The sequence below is a fragment of the Stegostoma tigrinum genome, chromosome 23 (assembly GCF_030684315.1).
Source record: "Stegostoma tigrinum isolate sSteTig4 chromosome 23, sSteTig4.hap1, whole genome shotgun sequence".
NCBI classification, from domain to species: domain Eukaryota; kingdom Metazoa; phylum Chordata; class Chondrichthyes; order Orectolobiformes; family Stegostomatidae; genus Stegostoma; species Stegostoma tigrinum.
This window is the reverse complement of record NC_081376.1, coordinates 21,767,295-21,780,115: the sequence shown is the minus strand read 5'-3', so window position 1 is coordinate 21,780,115 and position 12,821 is coordinate 21,767,295. Positions and strand designations below refer to the sequence as shown.

The 12,821-nt window shown below is 40.0% G+C and overlaps 1 protein-coding gene across 2 annotated transcripts in view; it reads left to right on the top strand.

Moving 5' to 3' along the window:
* LOC125462423 (probable helicase with zinc finger domain) overlaps positions 1-12,821 on the top strand; it is a 367,554-nt gene that overhangs the window by 217,287 nt on the left and 137,446 nt on the right. For both annotated transcript variants that reach the window (XM_059653989.1, XM_059653987.1), the window contains exon 22: positions 7,379-7,592. In XM_059653989.1, coding sequence (XP_059509972.1) covers positions 7,379-7,592 — 214 coding nt within the window. The remainder of the gene's footprint in view (positions 1-7,378; positions 7,593-12,821) is intronic.

The window sequence follows — 12,821 nt, the reverse complement described above, 5'->3', positions numbered from 1 at the left end:
ACATAACAGTAATTACTTGTGCAAAATACTTTGAGACCTGCTGAAAATGTTACCGACACAATTACAACGTTGCTTTTATTATTTCCAGTGGCATAGCTTTGTATTTGCTGGATGACAGATGTGGATAGATACCTAGGAGCTTCTCATATTTTTTATTAGAGACTTAAGAATAAGGAGGGAAAGAGGAAAATGGTTAAAATAGGTTGTTCGTGGGGAAAAGGGGCCAGGTGTATCTTGACAACGGAGAATGAAGCCAGGTTAGATTTGCCATGATCAAGGCTGAATTGAAGGTGATTGACTATGCTGCTCAGAGTCAGATTTGCTCCTTTGATTTGGAACCAGATGGACCTTTTGACCTATGAGGTTCTTGACTGGGGTTGTTAACCTGGGCCAATGCAACCGGCCAGGAATGGACATCCACACTGGAACAAGCCATCAGCATACAACAACAAAAGACCAGAACAAGGAAAAGAATAGACCTTCAAGAGAAAACTGTCCAAATTCACCCCTATCAATGACATGGACAACACCGATTCATGGATTAAAAACATCTTGGACTAACCACTTACGGACACAGAAAAGACTGAATTATAGCTACAGAGATGCCAAAAATACTGGACTTCCTGGCTGCGCTGAAATCAACACTAAAGTACAAAAGGACTCATGAAAGAAGAACAACAGACCATCAGACAGACGATAGTCCCAAAAAAGTGAACAAAAAAAGGAAAATGGAACTCATTCAACACAGAAGAGAGGACACCCCTGGAAAGACTCAAAGACACGAACAGTGTGATCTTATCAGTAAAGAAAGGATTCATGACCATAATCCTCAGTAGAACCCAATACATTGAGAAAGCTAATGCATTACTAGCAGATACCAACGTCTACCAACCAATGACAATAGATCTAACACCACAGTTAGGAAACAGGATTACAATGACCCTGAAGAAATTACACAACTCAGGAGACATCAGCAAGACAGATGACCAAAAAAAGAAGCCGGGGGATTCAAACACCGATTCAATGGGCTCCCCAAGGCACAAAAGGGGACCCCTCAGACCCATTGTCTTATTGCCAGGTACATCAACAAATAAACTGCTAGAGAACTGTACCAGAAATTGAAATACTTAATGGACAACACTACCCACTCCATCCACTCATCCCAACAATTCCTCAACATCATCAAGGACACTAGGATAGCAGAAGATGAGATGATGTTATCCTTCGATGTAACAGCACTATTCACATCCACAAACAAACAATCCACCTAACCAAAGAAATAATTGCCACACTACTGGATGAATCAAGTAAGCAGACAGCCTAGGACACCAGCATCAATAAGGACACCACCTTACTAAGTCTGTGCCTCACAACCCAATTCACCTTCAATGACAGAAGGGCCTGTTCCTGTGCTGTAATTTTCTTTGATTTGTTTGTATATAAAGAACAATAGGACATCAGTGGGATCCCCAATATCAGGACTGATTGCATTACTGTTTTTGCAAATGTTAGAACAAACTGCGCACCCCACTATACAACCTAAACTTTGGGTCCAATATGTGGACAACACCTTTGTGATTATTAAAACGCACAAAAATAGAAGAAACCGACTGACACATAAACAACATCCTTACCAGGATAAAATTCACGAAAGATGAAGAGAACAACCACCGACTACCCTTCCTGGACATAATTGTAGAACATGAACAATGGGGAATTCCAGACCAGTGTATGTAGAAAGACCACATATTTGGACCAGATACTTAATTATGCTAGCAAGCACTCCAAAGCCCATAAATCGAGCTGTATGAAGACACTATTTAAACGAGCGACAACATATTGCAGCAACCCAGAACGAGAATACAGAGTCTTCAAAAGAAATGGATACCTGAAAAGCACAATCTGTCATTACCTCTGAGACAGACCACAACAGGAAGATACAGTACAATACAACCAGACTCATTAATGACCCTACTATATATCGAGGACATTTTAGAGATGACCTCAAAACAAGTCAGACCCCAGGTATCAGAGTAGCCCATAAACCGACAACTACCCTATGACAGCTACACAGGACTGAGAGAAATGCTATATTGCCAAACTGGAAGACAATTGACAATATGGATACATGAACATCAACTAGCCACCAAGAGACATGACCAATTCTCTTGCCTCACCACACATGAGCAATGAGGGACACAAATTTGACTGGGACAACACATTCATAGTTGTACAAGCCAAACAGACATGCCTGGGAATTCCAGGAGGCCTGGTAGGAATTCCAACTGGAACTCCATCAACAAACACATTAAATTAGACCCTGCATACAAACCACTGAAAAAAAGAACTGAAGTAATAGCAACCACTCACGCAAACCAAGGCTTATAAATAACAAGCGGGACAGAACACTGATGCTTCACTGGAGGCGCTCTGATGATGTTAGCAGGGTGACAAAACGTTTGCAACTAAACCCATCAGCTCAGCGAGCATGCCTACAATGTCATGCACAACTGACACTACAAGTCTTCTCAAAAATATTGTAATTGCTGCTGTTATGCAGGTTTGAGACAGCAAAGGAGTCCTACAAGGTCTGGCTTGAGTAGGAAAAATGGAGGCTGGTACCCAGGAGAGTGCACACCCTGGAAAGTTCCCCTACATATGAGTTGGAACAATTAAATTGCTTAGTGAGACCCAAATTGGAGGCAATTAAAATTTGAATGTTTGTTTAAATGGTTGCCCAGGTTCCCTGGAAGCGGATATTAGTGGAGCTGTATCTGTGGTTGCAGAATCTGTCTTTACTAAGAGTCACTCAGAACTCCAACCTTTAAGCTTGTTCAAGACCTTAGCCAGACTGAGAATATGCACTGGGGAGATATTACGTATTAAGGGGATGATTTTGTTTCCAGTCTCCTAGGAGAAGCAAATGGTGCAGTTACCTCTGATGTAGTAAAAGGCTTGGGCCCAAGCCTATTGAGGTGGAAAAAAGGTTCATCTTCATTGGCTCAACATTTTTCAATTGGGAAATAGCTACCTCAGTGAAGTACTAGTGAGATGCCCAGGAGTATTTCAAGAAGAGTTTGGGACTATCAAAGGGGCCAAAACCACTTTATACATTGACCAGGACACAATTCTGAGATTTTGCAAGACCCACCTGGTGCTATTTGCCTTGTGGGCAATCAGGAGGCTGGAAAGTGAAGGAAACGTCAAACCAGTGCAGTTTGCAGAATGGGCAGCACTGGTTGTACTGATTGTGAAGCCTGATGTCTCAGTTTGCCTTTGTGGGATTTCAAGCAAGCAGTAAGCTGTTTCTCAGTTGAATAAATACCCGATCCCTAACATAAAAGGGCTTGTATGCAAAGTTGGCAGGGAGCCTGTACTTTATGAAGCTTGATATAAGCCACACCTACTTGCAATTCCAGCTGAGTGAGGATTACCAGAAGTATGTTGCAATTAATACCCAGAAAGGTCCATAATCAATACAAAGACTGCAATTTGGAGTACCATCAGCCTGCGCCCTTTTCCAGCAACCATGGAGAACATTTTACAAGGACTACCCCAGGTCACTATTTATCTGGATGGCGTACCAAAAACAGGGAAGACCAATAAAGAGCACTTGGTCATAGTGCTTAAACTTTTCTGCCAGGCGGGTGTACGCCTTAGACGGGAAAGATGTGCATTCCAGGCATCCCAGGTAACCTACTTAGGTTACAGAGTCGACAAAACTGGGTTACACCCGCTGGAAGAGAAAGTGAGGGCAATCAAAAGGAGCCTGGCTCCCACATCTGTACCAGAGCTTAGGTCTTTCCTGGGGTTGATGAATCATTACGGAGAATTCATACATAGCATGGCCTCCATCTTGGCATCCCTACACCTGATATTAAAAAGGTGTTACCCCTGGAAATGGTCACAAAGCCAAGAAGCAGCCTTTAGGGAAATGAAAAAGTAGCTGTCTCATCTAAGGTGTTGGACCACTACAATCTGAAGTGAGAAGTAGCGTTGACATGCAACTCCTCCCCAAACGGTATTGGGAAGGGGTTGGCTCACTGGTGGCCCAATGGAGAGAAACTATTGGGTACTCCACAGTGGTGCGTCCCCTGCAAGAGTTGATTTTGGTTTTAAATTTTCTGGATATCCTTGATGTCACAGCAGGCAATACCCAATAGTGGACATGAAAAGATACTGTCCTAACTAAACTGAAACAGCTGGTAGTGATGGAGGAAACAGAACAGTCATCGCAAATAGGATTGAAACCTTTTTGGACCTGGCAAGACAAGGTCAGTGTGTTCAAGATGGCGTATTACTGTGGGGAGCAAGGGTTGTTGTCCCAAATAAAAGTTGCTGCCAGATGTTGGTCAAACTCCACCTGGGTTATCCAGAAGTTTCAACAATGAAGATGTTACCAAGAAGCTCTCTCTGGTGGCTAGGACTGTATGCTGACATAGCTGCATTGGTGGGGTAATGCCCAACGTATCAACAAGGACAAAAACTGCCACCAGCACCACTGGTACATTCGTGGGAATGGCCAGGTAAACCCTGGACTCGGTTGCACGTTGACTATGCCAGTCCTTTCATGGGTTCAGTGTTCCTGGTCATTATGGACACTCATTCAAAGTGGTTGGACATACATAAAGTTTGTTCAGCAAAGATAATTGAGAAGCTGCAAGCTTTTCTGATTATATGGACTCCCAGAAGTATTAATCACCAACAATGCAACATGATTTACCAGCAGGGAATTTGGATGCTTCCTAAAGTCCAATGACATTCAGCACATAAGAATGGATCTATACCATCTGTTGCCCAATTGTTTAGCAGAAAGAATAGTCCAAACATTGAAGGCAGGCTTAAAGAAGCAGCTTACAGCATCAGTTGAGCTGAATCTGTCCCAGTTCCTGTTTGATTATAGGACTACCCCACAAGAAGCAACAGATATTTACACACCCGAGGGGGAAGGGTGAAACGGCAGCAGGAACACAAATACTAGCCAAATGCTGCTTCTGAGCAAGAGAGACAATTTAATTCAGGGGATGAAGTTCAGTGCTGGACCCATGGATATGGCCTAGAATGGGTACAAGGCAAGGTTGACATGAGGTCAGGTCCCATGACTTAAAGTTTGGCAAGGAGATACTACCAAAAACAAATGCTTAGATCACCTGAACACCATTGCCTTGCAAACAGGGTAGGTGTAAAACATACCTGTGCCCTCAGAACAGTCCCAAGGCCTGGCAGAAACCACAGGTGCTCCCCCTCCTAGTCTCAAGGGAACCTCAGAGTCCAAAATGGATGCAGCCTCAATACTGTTGCCACCAGAAGAAAAGTAGGAGACTCTCTTGAGACATTCCAATGTAAAGGCAAGGCATGGTCCAGTAAATGCTGACTGTGTTTGAGTCCCAGTCAGAGGAACTGAACCTGGGCTGAAAGCATCACACAAAAAGCTACAAGTGAAAGATCAGGCCTACGTTCCCTGACCTGGTGGGTGGGGAGAGGTGGTAGGGATGTAGTGATTGGAACCAGGTGGACCTTGTTGAGTGCAAGGTTCTTGATTGTGGTTGTTATCGTGGGCCAATCAAGAAAGCCTGGACTAACCAATGTAACCACACGATTAGAATCTCCCCAGTTTAGGACTCTGAGTTGGCTGGACATAGCCAGTGTACTGTGCACCAGTAAATAAAGGGCGAAATGATGACAGGATACCGGTTTCCGTTCAGTTATTTCAAACCTGGGATGAAAGGGGACATTGGAACAGAGGAAATGATGACAGACTGAATTTTTTTGTTGAGAATAAGGACACCAAAGCTGGTCTGAGAGAAATTTTGAGCAGTCAGGGATTATCAACATGAACAAATTGCTCAGCAGTTTGGAATTTGAAAAGGCAGATGTAAATGCCTGGGAGAAAAACTTTAACCTGATAGACTCTAATAGAAGTCATCTGAATACAAAAAAAACTGGGAAAAAATAACATGAAATGCATTATATTCAAGGAAGTACGCCATATGTTTACATCAAAACCAGGGTTGAAATATTGTGATGACCGAAGTACAATTATCCTTCTCTCTAACCCAGTTCACCACAGATTATACTCAGTCATAACGCTGTCCACTGCCATGTGAGGTCTGCTAGTATAATATGAACATTACAAGAATGCTGTTGAGTTTGTTATCTTAACTGTTTTTTCAGAGTGATGTAGATTTGTATTGTGATTTGTTTCTGAAAATATCAACATTGAATTTTCATCAATGAGATGACACCTTATCTTGAATTTTGAATTGTTAAGGAGTTGATACCTACGCTGAGCTGACATGAAAGAGGTGTTGAATAGAGGGGCAGTCTTGAGGTGCCAAATGGCCTACTTCTCCAATATCTTATATTCTTATGTTGGATTCTTAACATATTGGATGAAAAATGTAGAAGTACTGAATAAAGTTACCGAAACACAAAGCTGCTTTTTAAATGTCAGTGGAGATTGAATTGAATGATAGTCAATTGAGTGATAGTATGCTGTCGTTCTTTATAACAGTTTTCTCCTTTATACATTTTCTGTTTTGTTTGTTTCTTTTGTTCAACAGCATTTGTATGGTGTATCTTTGCTTAGTCTCTGTACTTTAAGTATTCAGTTATTTATCAAAGGACAGTGGCTGACTTGGAAGTTGATACTTGTGTTCCATTTGAGATAAGTAAATGAGTTGCATTAATTAATCATGTTCTATGCTTCAAGCAATAAAAGAAGATTGCATTTTATTAGAGATATGTCAGATGCTGGTATTTTTGTTGGATATACCATGATGTGCTTTTAGAAAGTAGTTGTGACGTAGAATATATACGTGGCAGTTTTCAGTCACGTATCTTGTGTGAGCTTAGCTTTTGAATGTTATTGTTTTTCTACTTGTGGTAAATACAATTGATCAGCTTGAAATTTTCTTAGGAGGCTGCTTATCTTGTTCTCGGATGTCATCAAATCTGTTGATTATGCATATACCTTGACTTCTGCTCTGAAGCTTTGTGCCTTAATGGATCATTAATGGTCACTTAGGATTTTTGACAAGTAATTAATTAGAAATTTTGTGGACAAAATTTATTCATTCTGTTGTTCTAAGTTTTTTTGAAGATAAGCTAAAGTTAAAATTTGGAATATAGAGGAAAATAGTTTCTGCTGTACTGAGTTACTTTTTCAGCTGATGAAATATTGTGTCAGCAGCATAACCTTGCCAAAAAATCTCCAGTGTATGGACATTGTACAAATGTTCAGTTTGGTTCAATGTACAAATGGCATTTTTTATAAGTCAAAATGGAGATGATTTGAGGCACACTGACAGAATTCCATGGTTTGCATTGTTAAAATTGAGTTCCATCGAAGCACTTACTGGAATTGTTCTCTTTGTAGGAAAATTTGGGAGCATTTCATCTTCCTTTGTCACAAAAATGGAAGCCTCCATGGAGCCACCTTACATGAGATCAAGACACAGCTTGATAACTTGGAACTCAGCAGAGGCTGTGTGCTCAACCCTCTAGCTCCTGAATTCATCCCTCGAACCATTCAAAATTTTACAGCTTTTACTGGCAGACTCCAGGCATCACCAGCAAAGACTTGTTCTCAGGTAAAATTCATTATCATGTCTGTGTTTTGGTGCAATAGCAGAGGTAGATAAACCAACATTGGCAATACATCTACCAATAAATAACACAGGTGCTGGGTCCACTGCTTTTCATCATTTATATAAATGATTTGGATATGAATATAGGTGGTATAGTTAGTAAATTTGCAGATGACACCAACATTGGTGGTAGAATGGACAGTGAAGATGGTTATTTCAGAGTACAATGGGACCTTGATCAGATGGGCTGAGGAGTGGCAGATGGAGTCTAATTTAAATAAATGTGAGGTGCTGCAGTTTGGTAAGGAAAATCAGGGCAGGACTTATGCAGTTAATGGTAAGGTCCTGGGGATTGTTGCTGAACGAAGGAACCCGGGGTGCAGGTTGCATAGTTCCTTGAAAGTGGAGTTGCATATAGACAGGGTGGTATGGAAAGCATTTGATGTGCCTACCTGCATCGGTCAGTGCATTAAGTATAGGAGTTGGAATGTCATGTCACAGCCATATAGGACATTGGTTAGGCCACTTTTAGACTACTGCATTCAATTCTGGTCTCCCTGTTACGGGAAATATGTTGTTAAACTTGAGAGGGTTCAGAAAAGATTTACAAAGATGTTGCCAGGATTGGACAGTTTGAGCTCTAGAGGAGAGGCTGAATAGGCTGATGCTTTTTTTCCCTGCAGTGTTGGAGACCAAGTACCATGAGGGGCATGGACAGGGTGAATAGCCAAGTTCTTTTATCCAGCGTAGGGGAGTCCAAAACTAGAGAGCATAGGTTTAAGGTGAGAGGGGGAAAGGTTTAAAAGGGACCTGAGGGGCAACATTTTCACACAGAGGGTGATATGTGTATGGAATGAACTGCCAGAAGAAGTGGTGGAAGGGGTACAATTAAGTCATTTAAAAGGCATTTGGTTGGGTATATGAATAGGATTTACAGCGACTTGTGCCAAACGCTGGCAAATGAGATTAAGTCAGATTGGTACGTCAGGTCATTGCTGAAGGGTTGCACCAACAGGTCTGTTTCTGCGCTGTATAATTCTGTTCAATGTTCATGCTGTAGCATGTTTTGCAGTGACAAAAAGTGTGGTTCTTCTGCTGTTCTGTAAGATGTATGTTCAGAAACTGTGAGATGGATTGCAAACCCATTGGAATATACTAGACCTGGGCTTAATCAAAAAGAATAAGACTGCAAAGAAAGATACATGAATGATACACCTTGATCAGACAAACAATATGCTCCCAGACAAAAATGGTTCTGCCTACAAATCTCAGAAGAATAGCTGATTGGATACGTTTTTTTTTAATAGGCATCATCTTGTTGTTCTTCTGAAGCACATATTTAGTCCAAAGCTGCCAATTTTCATGTTAACATCTTTGAGGTCAAGAAATGCTTTAATACACTTTCACTTGCATTGTATTTGTACCTTCGGCTTAACCTTATAACTACAATCTATGTGTGGACTGCATAATAGCAATCGTACCAACATTAAACTGTAGGAAAGATAAAGAAAGGAGAACTGGTAACTGTAATGATTTAGACATAGAAACCAAGGAAGAGAGGAGCAAAAATAAGTCATTTGAACCCTTGGGCCTCCTGTGCCATTCACATATGATTATATTTGATCATTGAGCTTAATATCCTAATCCTGCCCTCCTTCAATATCTCTTGATCCCTTTGGCCGCAAGAACTATATCTACCTCCTTATTGAAAATGCAATACCTTGGCCTTAACCATGTCTCATCTCAGTCCTAAAAGGTTTATCCCTTTTCCTTAAACTATAACCCTTGATTCTGGACTTGCCCACCATCATTCTGCTTCCAAGCTATCTAGTCTTGGTGATTGTAGCTGTCGTGCATCTCTCTGATTTCTCACATATAACCCTTGCTTGTGAACACGTCTTTTTAAATAGGGCCGGAGAGAGACCAATCTGGGGCAAATTTTTCTCTTCATCCAAGTCATTTGTTTGCATTCCATATGAGGTACAGTGTAAGCAAACATAAACAATGGACAAAAAGTAATTTCTGTTGACTCATTCCATGAAGTACCTGAACTGCATTAAAAACATAATGTTAATTTTGCCTCGGATGGATTGGGTAAATTTTACAAAAATATCATTTTCACTTTTTGCATATTAATATATTCTAAGCCAGCTGTAGAGATTACAATTAAGACACATCTTTTCTTTCATGGAGAGAACTTATTGACTTTCCTTTTATTCACTGTGTTCTAGATATTCTTTGTTTATATATGCACAAACAATTCATAACTACTATCTATTTTCTTCTCAGAGTTATATAAAGACATTAACAGATTCCTTTTCTTTAAATAAATGTACATCCACAGTCCAACACTGGACCATTGCATGCATCTGTAACTAGAACATTTATTACTGGGCTAAAGTGTGATTCCTTCTGCCTGATAAGTATTCCTCTCTTCTCACTTTGAACTTCTGTGCCAATATCATTTTAAAATGTGTTATGCCCTTTAGGACAACGTATTGCATAATGATATTTAGGATTGGATATTAAAATTTGTTGACCATTCTCCATGCATACCTGGAGTTCATTCTTATAGTATAGTTTCCCAGTTCCTGTCATAACTACCAAAGGTGATTTTGGCCTCTTTTAGTTTTGACCCTTTCTTCACATTGGTGCTTGCATCCAATATTTAGATGGCCTGAAAAGCCACTATCATTGAATCCTACTTTATTTTTGTTCGTGCTGAATGTTTCATTTGTATCTTGAAAACTATTATAAAAGGTTTTACCGGTTAATATTCCAGTTAACAGTCTATCCATATTTGACACTTTGGCACAATCCAGGAATTTAAAGGCAAACACTGAATTAGGGATCTTAATGTAGATCTTTTACAATCTTACAAAAAGTCTGTTAAATTCCATTATATACTTTATAGCTTATCCATTGGCTTTCTAAATTTATCAGTCTGACCATAATTTATGTACATTTGATAGGACATCTTTTCCTATGAGTGTTCATAAATTTGAATAAAATTTTCCAAATATTCATTGGTGTCCAATTCTTGAGTCTCTAGCTCTGAGAATCCTTCTCATCTGATCTTGCTTCTAGTAAGGGGCAACTGTGCCAAGGCCATAGCTTACTTTCTTCTTGATAAAGATATAACCCATCTCCACAAATCCACTTCTTATAAGGTTCTGTTTCACGAAAATTTGGTCTGAAATCATGTCCACACTATAAACTTGATTGAAATCATTCTTCTCCAAAATAACTCTAATTGCAACCTCATATCTGAAAGAAAGCTTAGTCTTCAACCTACGATTTTAGGCAACATTCCCTGCTACCACTATTAATAGATTAATGACTAGCTGTAGCGATCAAAATCAAGATAGATGTATCTTTTTATGTAGAGCATATTGACTTTATTAGTCTTTCCTCTCATTCCCCACCCAGTGTAACAGATATTCCATGTCTAAAGATCTTTTTAAAAATTGTCATGTTTGCACATGTTTTGACACATCTCCATGGCAACTGGGACTTGAACCCAGAGCTCTGGTTCAGAAATAGGGATGCTGTCACTGAGCCACTGCTCCTTAGCTTCCTGATTGAGTGGATATCTTTAATCAACCTGTTCAGAGATACTGTTCCACACCTCTGGAGCAGGTGAGACTTCATGCTGGGTTGTCCAACTCACAGGTAGGACCACTACCACATTGCCACATGAACTCCTTTATTGTATGTGTTCAGACAAGTAATTGAGAAAATCTGTTTCTTAATCTTAAATATAGACATTAATAATTTAGGCTGGTTACAACTTGTAACTCAACCATTCAAAACTCTCAAATAGATTTCATTCAGTAGTTCACACCATGTATTGTCAATCCTTTGTATAAAACACTTGCGTTCATAAGTTGGTGTGCACCTGTGTGTTTGTGCATGCATCACTGCCACGACACTGGATTTTTAATTTATTCATCATATAATTTGTTAGATTGAAAAGGTTTCAAACCAAATGTGTACTAGCATGAAGCCTTAAGCACTGTGGTCTTAAATTATTCTTGAAATTTAAAAAGAAAACCTTCATTGCCTAAGATCTTGTAAGAAAACCAATATTTCTTCTCGTTTAAGAGACGCTATGAAATAGAGTGGAAACTCAAAATAAAGCAAGGGTTTTTTTTAATTGCATGGTTTGGTCACTGGCTCTTTTCTTTGAAATATTAATAGCACTGGCCATGATCCAAAATATTTCTCGCCTGCCTGACCAAACTTTGACCTGAAAAGCTTTCAAATGCTTAATTTGACTGTCAGTAACACTTCTCTCCTCCATACTTGTATGAAAGAGCCACAGATGGAAAGTATATAGACGACCTTGGGCAGTGTGGGATTTTTGCTTGCATTACGCGCATTGTGCAATCTGTTTGCAGTTCGCTGTCTCTATTGAGGGCTGTCTAAGTTTATACCCAACTCTAATTAAGTGGTAATTGATGGCATTAATCTGTTGTGGAATTAAAATGTGCAAATAAAAAGCAGTCTGCATAGATAATTTTCACCTGTTTTGTTGACACAATGGGGAAATATACTGAATGTCTGTCATCTACTTCGTGTTTTGGGTATATGTCTTTTCCAGTGTCCACAATTCATCTACCTACTAACCTCATCCCACCTCCTTGACCTGTCCGTCTTCCCTGGACTGACCTATCCCCTCCCTACCTCCCCACCTATACTCTCTCCACCTATCCTCTTTTCTCTCCATCTTTGGTCTGCCTCCCCCTCTCTCCCTATTTATTTCAGAACCCTCACTCCATCCCCCTCTCTGATGAAGGGTCTAGGCCCGAAATGTCAGCTTTTGTGCTTCTGAGATGCTGCTTGGCCTGCTGTGTTCATCCAGCCTCACATTGTGTCATCTTCACAATTTAAACCTGGTCATTTCAAATATTTTCTAACAAGAATGATTGACATTGACTTAGCACACAGCACAGGCTGCACAAGTGTATTCAATGTGCTGCCTGCAATATAAATTCAAAATTCTTGTTCTTTTCTACCAATAAATTATCAACAGCTTATCCTCATTTAAACTAACTTCAATATGCTAGTCATTAACCATAAAGCTATCTAAATGCAACAATTCATGGAGGTGAAGCAGGTATGTTATACTAAAAGAGACAGTTGTTTCATTTTAGCTTGTACCTGGTTTATGCTTGGACCTGATGATGCAATTTAGAGTTTGAACTCAAGAGAGGGGAAGGAAAGGCATAT